The sequence below is a fragment of the Hyla sarda genome, chromosome 2 (assembly GCF_029499605.1).
Source record: "Hyla sarda isolate aHylSar1 chromosome 2, aHylSar1.hap1, whole genome shotgun sequence".
NCBI classification, from domain to species: domain Eukaryota; kingdom Metazoa; phylum Chordata; class Amphibia; order Anura; family Hylidae; genus Hyla; species Hyla sarda.
The window spans coordinates 496702766-496718089 of NC_079190.1; the positions used below are offsets into that span (position 1 = coordinate 496702766).

The 15324-nt window shown below is 43.2% G+C and overlaps 1 protein-coding gene across 3 annotated transcripts in view; it reads left to right on the top strand.

The window, feature by feature from the left end:
- The window catches only part of ABCG1 (ATP binding cassette subfamily G member 1), a 197910-nt gene that overhangs the window by 96348 nt on the left and 86238 nt on the right, over positions 1-15324 (top strand). For all 3 annotated transcript variants that reach the window (XR_008889125.1, XM_056559732.1, XM_056559730.1), the window contains exons 3-5: positions 2750-2867; positions 5582-5714; positions 15206-15256. Coding sequence is in view for 2 of the 3 variants with exons in the window: in XM_056559732.1 (XP_056415707.1) it covers positions 2750-2867; positions 5582-5714; positions 15206-15256 (302 nt within the window). In the remaining variant the exon portion in view is untranslated. The remainder of the gene's footprint in view (positions 1-2749; positions 2868-5581; positions 5715-15205; positions 15257-15324) is intronic.

Below are 15324 nucleotides of genomic sequence, written 5' to 3' on the forward strand. Positions count from 1 at the left end.
TTGGCTCCGCTCTCTGACTCCTCTCCTGTTTCTGCGATTTGGATTTTCTGTAATCTCTTGGTACTGACTCGGCTTGTGGACTGTGACATATTGTGTGTTTGTTTAGTTATTATTTCTGTTAGTGTGTATGGTTCCATACAGTGTCCTGACCTCCGTCTGTATTGTAAGTTTATTTTGTTGACGTTTTACTCACTGCACTTATTCAGGCATGGACTGTCACTGTGGTTGTGGACCCGTCGCCTAGGGTGGGTACGCAAATAGGCAGGGCAAATGGGAGTGGGTGAGTTCAGGGCTTCACTCTTCCCTGCCCATATGTGACAGATAGATAGATATGAAATAGATAGATATAGATAGATATGAGATTGATAGATATGAGATAAATAGATAGAAATTAGATAGATAGGGGAAATGTAGCCTTTTAAGTACATAGCCATCCATGTAAGAAATAGATGGTCTCGGTTCACACCTTATTGAGGACTCCCATCTATTCCAATCTATTTATTATTAAGAAATGTTGCAAGTTTTTTCTCAGATGAGACAAAACATTTGAGAAATAATAATAATTTGGTATAATACTAATTCTGCACAGTTATGCCTCATTTTCTGATGAATATACCTCACCCCATAAACCTCACCCCATAAACCTTGCCCTATAAACCCTTCACATACAAGGAGAACTCTCCCCATCTCCTGACAATGTCCTGACACTAAGATCTTGTCTCCGATTCCCACAGGAGATGAATAGAAACAATTTATCGCCTCATAAAGGAGAAGAAATTATATCATTATGGTGTCATTGGGTTAAATAGATGGAGACTGCGGAAATCCTGTCCTTGGGTCTTCTAGGGATACATATAATCCGCCTCTATCTGTGGTGTGAACAATGGTCATAGTGTAGGTGCCGCTCATACAGGAACCATTCCCACCACTCCCGGTTCATATGTGAGACCGATATTAAATGAATGTAAGAACGGAGTCGACTATTACCCCATTGTGTTGGATGGCAGAGGATGGGGAGTGGTGTCTGTCTCCGTACTTGCTTGTTGATGAGGCTCCAGACCAGTGGGGAACAGGGTCAGACTTGGGCTGTTTTCTGATATAAAACTAAGGCCCAGCTATAACCCATGAGGATCAGCACAAGACAACCACTGGATGGATTAGCTGGGACAACATGTAGCTCCTGGGCCTCCATACACAATCTGTATGAAGAGCCCCATTAAAGGGTTACTCCGACGGATACAAAATGTTTTCATATCAACTGGCTCCAGAAAGTTAAAAAGATTTGTAAATTACTTCTATAAAAATGTTAATCCTTCCAGTATGTATCAGCTGCTGCACACTACAAAGGAAGTTGATTTGTTCTTTGCTGTCTGACCACAGTGCTCTCTGCTGATACCTCTGTTTGTGTCAGGAACTGTCCCGAGTAGGAGTAAATCCCCATAGCAAACCTCTCCTGCTCTGGACAGTTCCTGACATGGACAGAGGTGTCAACAGAGAGCACTGGGAGTTAAAGTTTTGCAGCATCTGGAAGGCCACAGTTTCAGACCACTGCTCTTAACAAGATAAAGTTCCTGAACAGAGGAACCCATGTATTAGCTCATGAATTACCACATAGAGTGTATAAATGGGTTATCGAAACCCAACAACCCCTTTAACAAAGGCTCGTCCCTTAAAGAGTACCTATCATCAACTAAACTTTCCCTAATCCCCCTCCCCATCTGTCCCTGTCTGTAACTATCTCTATCCCTGTCATTATTTCTAGTTAAAAACCCCTGTACACACCTTTTTTCCTCTATCTTTGGTAGCTAAGTTTGGAGCTGTGTACGAAGGGAGGAAGTTGGCGTAGCCCGGTAGGCGCAACGTCGTCTGAGGCCTGCCAGGGCCGGCTTCTGCCCTTCTTCCTGTGTGCTGCTCTTCCTCTCAGGAGCACGCATACAGGCTGAGTACAGGGCAGGGATGGCAGCCTCTGAGTCTTCTTCTCTTTGTTTGGCTATACACGTGCCATACAGAGAGGAGGAACGTTAGAGTACAGAGCTGCCATGCCCTGCAGGGATACGTGCACAGCACTCGCTCCCACCTGTCTGATTGACAGGCGGGGAGCTGCGCTTAGTATGTGAATTCGGACTCAGCAGCCAGCCCGGCGTGAGTCCGAAATCACTAAAACAGGGACTCCTAGGGAGACCCCTAGTGGCCAAACTTTCAAAACTAAAAAAACACATGAAAGGAAACATTTTTTTTTTTTATACAATACAATTACAAACTTAATCTATATATATTAAACTATAAAATTTTTAAAAAAAACTTTTGATGAGAGGAACTCTTTATTAGGAACATATATCGATTATTCAGAGATAGAAATACACAGGTTCAAAAAAATTGTGTCCGGCTCTGGAGGACCCCACAGATCTGTGCAATACATGTACAGCCTATGGATTTCAATTAGCTTCTTGTAATACCTTTTCCTCCCAGTGGTGGTGCTGTAGAGAAATCAAAAACCTGCCTGTAGTTTTTCCATAGAGATCACAACTGGTCATTGCTGGTAGCCCGTGATACACGTTTTTGCATTGAACACTTTTAACAAAATAGGGATTGCCGAATTGCTGGCATATTCTTGGTGCAACTCGTGAAACATAAGGCTGAAAGCTTTGTGAAAATAGAAATTTGATTTTTTTTTTTTTTTTATTTGTAAAATAAGAATGTTTTTGTATTCTTTCTACTTAGCTTTATTTTTTATTTCTTCTATCCTTAGGTTATAAAACTCTGCTGAAAGGAATATCTGGGAAATTCTGCTGCGGAGAACTTGTAGCCATAATGGGACCTTCTGGGGCTGGAAAGTCGACCCTGATGAACATTCTGGCAGGATACAGGTCAGTCATGGGAAACCGCTGAGGAACGGACCGCCTGACGCAGATGTGAATGAGGCCTAACCTAAACATGATCGATGTGGGGAGACTCAGCACACGCTAAGCTATACAGTTGCTGGGACAAGCATATGACACCCAGCAGGTCCTGAGTCCCGTTCATCAGAAAAAGGCTCATGCATGGATCTCGCTGGGTATCGTACAGCTTCTTCGGCAACTGTCCTGTCCAGTGTGAGCTGCTTCTTCTGCATTGATATACAGTGCAGAGGTGTAGGAGAGGTGTATGACTACTATATATCCTGATCTCATAGAGATAGCAGCAGTAGTATACAGATAGAGCTGGAGGGGAGGTGTATAACTATCATATATCCTTATCCAATAGAGGTGGCAGCAGTATACAGATAGAGCTGGAGGGGAGGTGTATAACCTTTGTATATCCTGATTCCATAGAGATAGCAGCAGTATACAGATAGAGGTGGAGGGGAGGTGTATAACTACTATATATCCTGATCCCATAGAGATAGCAACAACAGTATGAAGATAGAGCTGGAGAGGAGGTGTATAATTACTATATATCCTGATCCCATAGTGATAGCAGCAGCAGTATACAGATAGAGCTGGATGGGAGGTGTATGATTACTATATATCCTGATTCCATAGAGACAGCAGCAGCAGTATACAGATAGAGCTCAAGGAGAGGTGTATAACTACTATATATCCTGATCCCATAGTGATAGCAGCAGTATACAGATAGAGCTGGATGGGAGGTGTATGATTACTATATATCCTGATTCCATAGAGATAGCAGCAGTATACAGATAGAGCTCGAGGAGAGGTGTATAACTGCTCTATATCCTGATTCCATAGAGATAGCAACAGTATAAAGATAGAGCTGGAGAGGAGTTGTATACCTTCTGTATATCCTGATCCCATAGAGATAGCAACAACAGTATGAAGATAGAGCTGGAGAGGAGGTGTATAATTACTATATATCCTGATCCCATAGTGATAGCAGCAGTATACAGATAGAGCTGGATGGGAGGTGTATGATTACTATATATCCTGATTCCATAGAGACAGCAGCAGCAGTATACAGATAGAGCTCAAGGAGAGGTGTATAACTACTATATATCCTGATCCCATAGTGATAGCAGCAGTATACAGATAGAGCTGGATGGGAGGTGTATGATTACTATATATCCTGATTCCATAGAGATAGCAGCAGTATACAGATAGAGCTCGAGGAGAGGTGTATAACTGCTCTATATCCTGATTCCATAGAGATAGCAACAGTATAAAGATAGAGCTGGAGAGGAGTTGTATACCTTCTGTATATCCTGATCCCATAGAGATAGCAGCAGTATACAGATAGAGCTGCAGGGGAGGTGTGTAACTACTATATATCCTGATCCCATAGAGATAGCAGCAGTATAAAGACAGAGCTGGAGAGGAGGTGTATAACTTTTGTATATCCTGATCCCATATATACAGATAGAGCTAGATGTAACCCCTTCATTGCTGCTGCTGTTTCTTGAATTTCTGCTCACTCAGTCACCCCTTCTCCATTAGGGAATTTTTAGTTAATATTCAGGAGTCCTCTATTCAGGACCCTCATATCATGGAGAGCTGTCATAAAGAGCGTCTCTCGCTCAGGAGGACTTGTCCTGCATTACACAGACAGCCCACTGAAGTGAATTGGCACGGTGTAATGCTTATATTCTCCTGTGGGGGCACTGCAGAAAAATTGAATTCTTAACCAAGAGTTCTTAATGGGGTTCTCCCTTTTGTTTATACTGTTTTTTGTTATTATGTTTGTGTGTGTATAAGTATGTGTTTTTTTATGTGTGTTGTGATTATGTATATATGTATTTTCTTACCTTTTGTGAAGATCCGGAAGCTGCCCCCTTTTTCTTCCAGCGGCTTGCTGTGTAACCTCGGCCTCCGCCATGTTGTGTTCGGTAAGTGGGATGTCGGGGTGTGTGTTCTTGCTTCTGTCCTTCCTATCTTCTGACGTACGAGGCGAATCTTTTCTTGCTGTTTCTTCCGTGGCTCAGTGACGAATCTGCGGCCTCTTCCGGCGCATGCGCAGGTAGTTTTTTTTTTTTTTTTACCAATAAAGTTTTTTTGCCTAATTGACAAACTGTCTGCGCATACGCGAGTACGCAAGTGCTACGCTAACAGCGTAGCGTACGTTAGGTCTACGCTAATAGCGTAGCTTCGCGCAAGCGCAGACAGTTTGTCAATTAGACAAAAAAAACTTTATTGGTAAAAAAAATAAATAAAAAAACACCTGCGCATGCGCCGGAAGAGGCCGCAGATTCGTCGCTGAGCCACGGAAGAAACAGGAAGAAAAGATTCGCCTCGGACGTCAGAAGATAGGAAGGAGGGAAGCAAGAAAACACCCCCCGACATCCCACTTACCGAACACAACATGGCGGAGGCCGAGGTTACACAGCAAGCCACTGGAAGAAAAAGGGGCCAGCTTCCGGATCTTCACAAAAGGTAAGAAAATACATATATACATAATCACAACACACATAAAAAAACACATACTTATACACACATAACACGCAAACATAATAACAAAAAACAGTATAAACAAGGGAGAACCCTTTTAAGCTGGGAGTTCCAGAAGGGATAAAACTTTCTATTTGGGGACCTTCTAATAATACACAATTGTTCTAGGCAGATAAGAAGATGTTTTTTTTTATGTTTTTCAGAGAGACCGGCATGAAGGGAGAGGTCCTCATAAATGCCCAGCCTCGCGACTTGAGGACCTTCCGTAAAGTGTCCTGTTACATCATGCAGGATGACATGTTGTTGCCCCATCTGACCGTCCAGGAGGCCATGATGGTAAGTTACGCTTTTACAAAGTATGGGATTTTCCATGATTTTATAGACCAGAGCTTCCCAACCAGTGTTCTTCCAGCTGTTGCAGAACTACAACTCCCAGCATGCCCGGACAGCCGAAGGCTGTCCGGGAATGCTGGGAGTTGCAGTTCTGCAACAGCTGGAGGCACACTGGTTGGGAAACACTGTTGTAGAGGACCGGAGAACAGTCAATGTTTTTCATTTCTTGCTGGGAGTTGTAGTTCTGCAACAGCTGGAGGCACACTGGTTGGGAAACACTGTTGTAGAGGACCGGAGAACAGTCAATGTTTTTCATTTCTTGCTGGGAGTTGTAGTTCTGCAACAGCTGGAGGCACACTGGTTGGGAAACACTGTTGTAGAGGAACAGAGAACAGTCAATGTTTTTCATTTCTTGCTGGGAGTTGTAGTTCTGCAACAGCTGGAGGCAGACTGGTTGGGAAACACTGTTGTAGAGGAACAGAGAACAGTCAATGTTTTTCATTTCTTGCTGGGAGTTGTAGTTCTGCAACAGCTGGAGGCAGACTGGTTGGGAAACACTGTTGTAGAGGAACAGAGAACAGTCAATGTTTTTCATTTCTTGCTGGGAGTTGTAGTTCTGCAACAGCTGGAGGCACACTGGTTGGGAAACACTGTTGTAGAGGAACAGAGAACAGTCAATGTTTTTCATTTCTTGCTTGGAGTTGTAGTTCTGCAACAGCTGGAGGCAGACTGGTTGGGAAACACTGTTGTAGAGGACCGGAGAACAGTCAATGTTTTTCATTTCTTGCTGGGAGTTATAGTTCTGCAACAGCTGGAGGCAGACTGGTTGGGAAACACTGTTGTAGAGGAACAGAGAACAGTCAATGTTTTTCATTTCTTGCTGGGAGTTATAGTTCTGCAACAGCTGGAGGCAGACTGGTTGGGAAACACTGTTGTAGAGGAACAGAGAACAGTCAATGTTTTTCATTTCTTGCTGGGAGTTGTAGTTCTGCAACAGCTGGAGGCACACTGGTTGGGAAACACTGTTGTAGAGGAACAGAGAACAGTCAATGTTTTTCATTTCTTGCTTGGAGTTGTAGTTCTGCAACAGCTGGAGGCACACTGGTTGGGAAACACTGTTGTAGAGGACCGGAGAACAGTCAATGTTTTTCATTTCTTGCTGGGAGTTATAGTTCTGCAACAGCTGGAGGCAGACTGGTTGGGAAACACTGTTGTAGAGGAACAGAGAACAGTCAATGTTTTTCATTTCTTGCTGGGAGTTGTAGTTCTGCAACAGCTGGAGGCACACTGGTTGGGAAACACTGTTGTAGAGGACCGGAGAACAGTCAATGTTTTTCATTTCTTGCTGGAAGTTGTAGTTCTGCAACAGCTGGAGGCACACTGGTTGGGAAACACTGTTGTAGAGGACCGGAGAACAGTCAATGTTTTTCATTTCTTGCTGGGAGTTGTAGTTCTGCAACAGCTGGAGGCACACTGGTTGGGAAACACTGTTGTAGAGGAACAGAGAACAGTCAATGTTTTTCATTTCTTGCTGGGAGTTGTAGTTCTGCAACAGCTGGAGGCAGACTGGTTGGGAAACACTGTTGTAGAGGAACAGAGAACAGTCAATGTTTTTCATTTCTTGCTGGGAGTTGTAGTTCTGCAACAGCTGGAGGCAGACTGGTTGGGAAACACTGTTGTAGAGGAACAGAGAACAGTCAATGTTTTTCATTTCTTGCTGGGAGTTGTAGTTCTGCAACAGCTGGAGGCAGACTGGTTGGGAAACACTGTTGTAGAGGAACAGAGAACAGTCAATGTTTTTCATTTCTTGCTGGGAGTTGTAGTTCTGCAACAGCTGGAGGCACACTGGTTGGGAAACACTGTTGTAGAGGAACAGAGAACAGTCAATGTTTTTCATTTCTTGCTTGGAGTTGTAGTTCTGCAACAGCTGGAGGCACACTGGTTGGGAAACACTGTTGTAGAGGACCGGAGAACAGTCAATGTTTTTCATTTCTTGCTGGGAGTTATAGTTCTGCAACAGCTGGAGGCAGACTGGTTGGGAAACACTGTTGTAGAGGAACAGAGAACAGTCAATGTTTTTCATTTCTTGCTGGGAGTTGTAGTTCTGCAACAGCTGGAGGCACACTGGTTGGGAAATACTGTTGTAGAGGACCGGAGAACAGTCAATGTTTTTCATTTCTTGCTGGGAGTTGTAGTTCTGCAACGGCTGGAGGCAGACTGGTTGGGAAACACTGTTGTAGAGGACCGGAGAACAGTCAATGTTTTTCATTTCTTGCTGGGAGTTGTAGTTCTGCAACAGCTGTAGGCACACTGGTTGGGAAACACTGTTGTAGAGGAACAGAGAACAGTCAATGTTTTTCATTTCTTGCTGGGAGTTGTAGTTCTGCAACAGCTGGAGGCACACTGGTTGGGAAACACTGTTGTAGAGGAACAGAGAACAGTCAATGTTTTTCATTTCTTGCTGGGAGTTGTAGTTCTGCAACAGCTGGAGGCACACTGGTTGGGAAACACTGTTGTAGAGGAACAGAGAACAGTCAATGTTTTTCATTTCTTGCTGGGAGTTGTAGTTCTGCAACAGCTGGATGCACACTGGTTGGGAAACACTGTTGTAGAGGAACAGAGAACAGTCAATGTTTTTCATTTCTTGCTGGGAGTTGTAGTTCTGCAACAGCTGGAGGCACACTGGTTGGGAAACACTGTTGTAGAGGAACAGAGAACAGTCAATGTTTTTCATTTCTTGCTGGGAGTTGTAGTTCTGCAACAGCTGGAGGCACACTGGTTGGAAAACACTGTTGTAGAGGAACAGAGAGCAGTCAATGTTTTTCATTTCTTGCTGGGAGTTGTAGTTCTGCAACAGCTGGAGGCAAACTGGTTGGGAAACACTGTTGTAGAGGAACAGAGAACAGTCAATGTTTTTCATTTCTTGCTGGGAGTTGTAGTTCTGCAACAGCTGTAGGCACACTGGTTGGGAAACACTGTTGTAGAGGAACAGAGAACAGTCAATGTTTTTCATTTCTTGCTGGGAGTTGTAGTTCTGCAACAGCTGGAGGCACACTGGTTGGGAAACACTGTTGTAGAGGAACAGAGAACAGTCAATGTTTTTCATTTCTTGCTTGGAGTTGTAGTTCTGCAACAGCTGGAGGCACACTGGTTGGGAAACACTGTTGTAGAGGACCAGAGAACAGTCAATGTTTTTCATATCTTGCTGGGAGTTATAGTTCTGCAAAAGCTGGAGGCACACTGGTTGGGAAACACTATTGTAGAGGAACAGAGAACAGTCAATGTTTTTCATTTCTTGCTGGGAGTTGTAGTTCTGCAACAGCTGTAGGCACACTGGTTGGGAAACACTGTTGTAGAGGAACAGAGAACAGTCAATGTTTTTCATTTCTTGCTGGGAGTTGTAGTTCTGCAACAGCTGGAGGCACACTGGTTGGGAAACACTGTTGTAGAGGAACAGAGAACAGTCAATGTTTTTCATTTCTTGCTGGGAGTTGTAGTTCTGCAACAGCTGGAGGCACACTGGTTGGGAAACACTGTTGTAGAGGAACAGAGAACAGTCAATGTTTTTCATTTCTTGCTGGGAGTTGTAGTTCTGCAACAGCTGGATGCACACTGGTTGGGAAACACTGTTGTAGAGGAACAGAGAACAGTCAATGTTTTTCATTTCTTGCTGGGAGTTGTAGTTCTGCAACAGCTGGAGGCAGACTGGTTGGGAAACACTGTTGTAGAGGAACAGAGAACAGTCAATGTTTTTCATTTCTTGCTGGGAGTTGTAGTTCTGCAACAGCTGGAGGCACACTGGTTGGGAAACACTGTTGTAGAGGAACAGAGAACAGTCAATGTTTTTCATTTCTTGCTGGGAGTTGTAGTTCTGCAACAGCTGGAGGCACACTGGTTGGGAAACACTGTTGTAGAGGAACAGAGAACAGTCAATGTTTTTCAATTCTTGCTGGGAGTTGTAGTTCTGCAACAGCTGGATGCACACTGGTTGGGAAACACTGTTGTAGAGGAACAGAGAACAGTCAATGTTTTTCATTTCTTGCTGGGAGTTGTAGTTCTGCAACAGCTGGAGGCACACTGGTTGGGAAACACTGTTGTAGAGGAACAGAGAACAGTCAATGTTTTTCATTTCTTGCTGGGAGTTGTAGTTCTGCAACAACTGGAGGCACACTGGTTGGAAAACACTGTTGTAGAGGAACAGAGAGCAGTCAATGTTTTTCATTTCTTGCTGGGAGTTGTAGTTCTGCAACAGCTGGAGGCACACTGGTTGGGAAACACTGTTGTAGAGGAACAGAGAACAGTCAATGTTTTTCATTTCTTGCTGGGAGTTGTAGTTCTGCAACAGCTGTAGGCACACTGGTTGGGAAACACTGTTGTAGAGGAACAGAGAACAGTCAATGTTTTTCATTTCTTGCTGGGAGTTGTAGTTCTGCAACAGCTGGAGGCACACTGGTTGGGAAACACTGTTGTAGAGGAACAGAGAACAGTCAATGTTTTTCATTTCTTGCTTGGAGTTGTAGTTCTGCAACAGCTGGAGGCACACTGGTTGGGAAACACTGTTGTAGAGGACCAGAGAACAGTCAATGTTTTTCATTTCTTGCTGGGAGTTATAGTTCTGCAAGAGCTGGAGGCACACTGGTTGGGAAACACTGTTGTAGAGGAACAGAGAACAGTCAATGTTTTTCATTTCTTGCTGGGAGTTGTAGTTCTGCAACAGCTGGAGGCATACTGGTTGGGAAACACTGTTGTAGAGGAACAGAGAACAGTCAATGTTTTTCATTTCTTGCTGGGAGTTGTAGTTCTGCAACAGCTGGAGGCAGACTGGTTGGGAAACACTGTTGTAGAGGAACAGAGAACAGTCAATGTTTTTCATTTCTTGCTGGGAGTTGTAGTTCTGCAACAGCTGGAGGCAGACTGGTTGGGAAACACTGTTGTAGAGGAACAGAGAACAGTCAATGTTTTTCATTTCTTGCTGGGAGTTGTAGTTCTGCAACAGCTGGAGGCAGACTGGTTGGGAAACACTGTTGTAGAGGAACAGAGAACAGTCAATGTTTTTCATTTCTTGCTGGGAGTTGTAGTTCTGCAACAGCTGGAGGCACACTGGTTGGGAAACACTGTTGTAGAGGACCGGAGAACAGTCAATGTTTTTGATTTCTTGCTGGGAGTTGTAGTTCTGCAACAGCTGGAGGCATACTGGTTGGGAAACACTGTTGTAGAGCAACAGAGAACAGTCAATGTTTTTGATTTCTTGCTGGGAGTTGTAGTTCTGCAACAGCTGGAGGCAGACTGGTTGGAAAACACTGTTGTAGAGGAACAGAGAACAGTCAATGTTTTTCATTTCTTGCTGGGAGTTGTAGTTCTGCAACAGCTGGAGGCACACTGGTTGGGAAACACTGTTGTAGAGGACCGGAGAACAGTCAATGTTTTTCATTTCTTGCTGGGAGTTGTAGTTCTGCAACAGCTGGAGGCACACTGGTTGGGAAACACTGTTGTAGAGGACCGGAGAACAGTCAATATTTTTCATTTCTTGCTGGGAGTTGTAGTTCTGCAACAGCTGTAGGCACACTGGTTGGGAATCACTGTTGTAGAGGAACAGAGAACAGTCAATGTTTTTCATTTCTTGCTGGGAGTTGTAGTTCTGCAACAGCTGGAGGCACACTGGTTGGGAAACACTGTTGTAGAGGAACAGAGAACAGTCAATGTTTTTCATTTCTTGCTGGGAGTTGTAGTTCTGCAACAGCTGGAGGCACACTGGTTGGGAAACACTGTTGTAGAGGAACAGAGAACAGTCAATGTTTTTCATTTCTTGCTGGGAGTTGTAGTTCTGCAACAGCTGGAGGCACACTGGTTGGGAAACACTGTTGTAGAGGAACAGAGAACAGTCAATGTTTTTCATTTCTTGCTGGGAGTTGTAGTTCTGCAACAGCTGGAGGCACACTGGTTGGGAAACACTGTTGTAGAGGAACAGAGAACAGTCAATGTTTTTCATTTCTTGCTGGGAGTTGTAGTTCTGCAACAGCTGGAGGCACACTGGTTGGAAAACACTGTTGTAGAGGAACAGAGAGTAGTCAATGTTTTTCATTTCTTGCTGGGAGTTGTAGTTCTGCAACAGCTGGAGGCACACTGGTTGGGAAACACTGTTGTAGAGGAACAGAGAACAGTCAATGTTTTTCATTTCTTGCTGGGAGTTGTAGTTCTGCAACAGCTGTAGGCACACTGGTTGGGAAACACTGTTGTAGAGGAACAGAGAACAGTCAATGTTTTTCATTTCTTGCTGGGAGTTGTAGTTCTGCAACAGCTGGAGGCACACTGGTTGGGAAACACTGTTGTAGAGGAACAGAGAACAGTCAATGTTTTTCATTTCTTGCTTGGAGTTGTAGTTCTGCAACAGCTGGAGGCACACTGGTTGGGAAACACTGTTGTAGAGGACCGGAGAACAGTCAATGTTTTTCATTTCTTGCTGGGAGTTATAGTTCTGCAAAAGCTGGAGGCACACTGGTTGGGAAACACTGTTGTAGAGGAACAGAGAACAGTCAATGTTTTTCATTTCTTGCTGGGAGTTGTATTTCTGCAACAGCTGGAGGCACACTGGTTGGGAAACACTGTTGTAGAGGACCGGAGAACAGTCAATGTTTTTGATTTCTTGCTGGGAGTTGTAGTTCTGCAACAGCTGGAGGCATACTGGTTGGGAAACACTGTTGTAGAGCAACAGAGAACAGTCAATGTTTTTGATTTCTTGCTGGGAGTTGTAGTTCTGCAACAGCTGGAGGCACACTGGTTGGGAAACACTGTTGTAGAGGAACAGAGAACAGTCAATGTTTTTCATTTCTTGCTGGGAGTTGTAGTTCTGCAACAGCTGGAGGCACACTGGTTGGGAAACACTGTTGTAGAGGAACAGAGAACAGTCAATGTTTTTCATTTCTTGCTGGGAGTTGTAGTTCTGCAACAGCTGGAGGCACACTGGTTGGGAAACACTGTTGTAGAGGAACAGAGAACAGTCAATGTTTTTCATTTATTGCTGGGAGTTGTAGTTCTGCAACAGCTGGAGGCACACTGGTTGGGAAACACTGTTGTAGAGGAACAGAGAACAGTCAATGTTTTTCATTTCTTGCCGGGAGTTGTAGTTCTGCAACAGCTGTAGGCACACTGGTTGGGAAACACTGTTGTAGAGGAACAGAGAACAGTCAATGTTTTTCATTTCTTGCTGGGAGTTGTAGTTCTGCAACAGCTGGAGGCACACTGGTTGGGAAACACTGTTGTAGAGGAACAGAGAACAGTCAATGTTTTTCATTTCTTGCTGGGAGTTGTAGTTCTGCAACAGCTGGAGGCACACTGGTTGGGAAACACTGTTGTAGAGGAACGGAGAACAGTCAGTATTTTTCATTTCTTAGTTATTAATGGTTTAAAGGGGTACTCCACCCCTAGACATCTTATCCCCTATCCAAAGGATCTCTGTGCAGCACCCAGCCTTTGTTAAAAATGCTGGGTGCGGGCAGCGGGGAATGTGACGTCACAGCCACACCCCTTGCGACGTCACTCCACGCCCCCTCAATGCAATTCTATGGGAGGGGGCGTGGCATGACGTCTAAAGGGGCATGGCCTTGACATCACGTCCCCCCCCGCCAACCGCTCCAAGCATTCAGAACAAAATGTTCCGAACGCTGGGGCAGCGGAGTACCCCTTTAAAGGGGTACTCCGGTGGAAATTTTTTTTTTTTTAAATCAGCTGGTGCCAGAAAGTTAAACACATTTGAAAATGACTTCTATTAAAAAATCTTTACCCTTCCAGTACATTTTAGCAGCTGTATGCTACGGAGGAAGTTATTTTCTTTTTGAATGTCTTTTTTGTCTTGTCCACAGTGCTCTCTGCTGACACCTCTGCCCGTGTCAGGAACTGTCCAGAGCAACATAGGTTTGCAATGGGGATTTTCTCCTGCTCTAGACAGTTCCTGATACAGGCATCAGGTGTCAGCAGAGAGCACTGTGGACAAGACAAAAAAAGAAATTCAAAAAGAAAAGAATTTCCTCGGCAGTATACAGCTGCTAAAAAGTACTGGAAGGGTAAAGATTTTGTAATAGAAGTCATTTACAAATCTGTTCAACTTTATGGCACCAGTTGATTTAATAAAAAATGTTTTCCACCGGAGTACCCCTTTAAGCATTATATATAGCTTTATTAAAGGGGTACTCCTACCTCTGCTTGTCATCCCCTATCCATACGATAAAGAATAGCAAGACAATTCCGCTGCCAAAATTGATCCGCGCAAAGAAAGAACATGTTCAAGTCTGCGAGCACTGTATAGCTATCAATGCTGATGGCGCAGTGCCGCGTGATCCTACTGCCAGATGGAATCTCCGCTCATGGCAGGTTAGGTTGCAATACAGTTCCCGTATCAGTTTTTTTATTAAAAAAAAAAAACGGATTCAAAACCTGACTAAACTGTATCAAAACGTGTTTACAAATTTTACTCCGTATACGGTTTGAATTCTGATGTCCGTTTGCATCCGTATACGTTTTTAACTTTTCACTCACATTATGAATAAAGTTTCACTTGTTTGATTGAAATTCAAAGAAAAAAAACTGTGCAAAGTCAAAAACCGTATCGTGAAAACCGTATGGAACTGTACGCACATATACGGTACTGTACAGTTGCCATTGATTCCCATGTTAAAAAAACCATAAACGTTTCAATACGGTTTTTCACCCGGACCAAAAACCATGGTAGGCTACGGTTTTGGGTCTGGGAAAAAACTGACAAAACCGTACAGGATGCAAAACGGACACAACCTGATGCATCTTTTGGCATACGGTTTTCAATGGAGAGTCAATGCATACGATTTTCAATACGGTTCCGTACGGTTTTCAAATTGAAAACGTATACGGGAACTATATTGCAAAAAACGTGGTGTGAACCCAGCCGAATTCTAAGAGCGGAGATTACATTATAAAATCCTCAGTGTGAACATACCCAATCATTGATATATGTGGCCCTGTATCGCTGTATCATTCATATGTGTACTGAATTGTTTTGTATTATACTGCATTGTATTGTTTTGTACTGTGTTGTATTGTATTATTTTGTATTGCATTGTATTGTTTTATACTGTATTGTATTGTATTATTTTGTATTGCATTGTATTATACTGTATTGTATTGTATTGTTTTATACTGTGTTGTATTGTATTATATTGTGTTGAATTATATTATACTGTATTGTATTGTTTTGTACTGTGTTGTATTGTATTATTTTGTATTGCATTGTATTATACTGTATTGTATTGTATTGTTTTATACTGTGTTGTATTGTATTATATTGTGTTGAATTATATTATACTGTATTGTATTGTTTTGTACTGTGTTGTTATGTTTTATATTGTGTTGTATTGTATTATATTGTATTGTATTATACTTTATTGTTTTGTTCTGTGTTATATTGTATTACACTGTATTGTATTATATTGTGTTGTAATGTATTATAATGTATTGTATTTTAGGTCTCTGCTAACTTGAAGCTGCAAGAGAAAGACGAGGGACGACGGGAAATGGTAAGTAATAGAGCAGATTTCGCTTCCTCTTTATTTGTATACGGATTATTGTCTTTTTCTAGGATCGG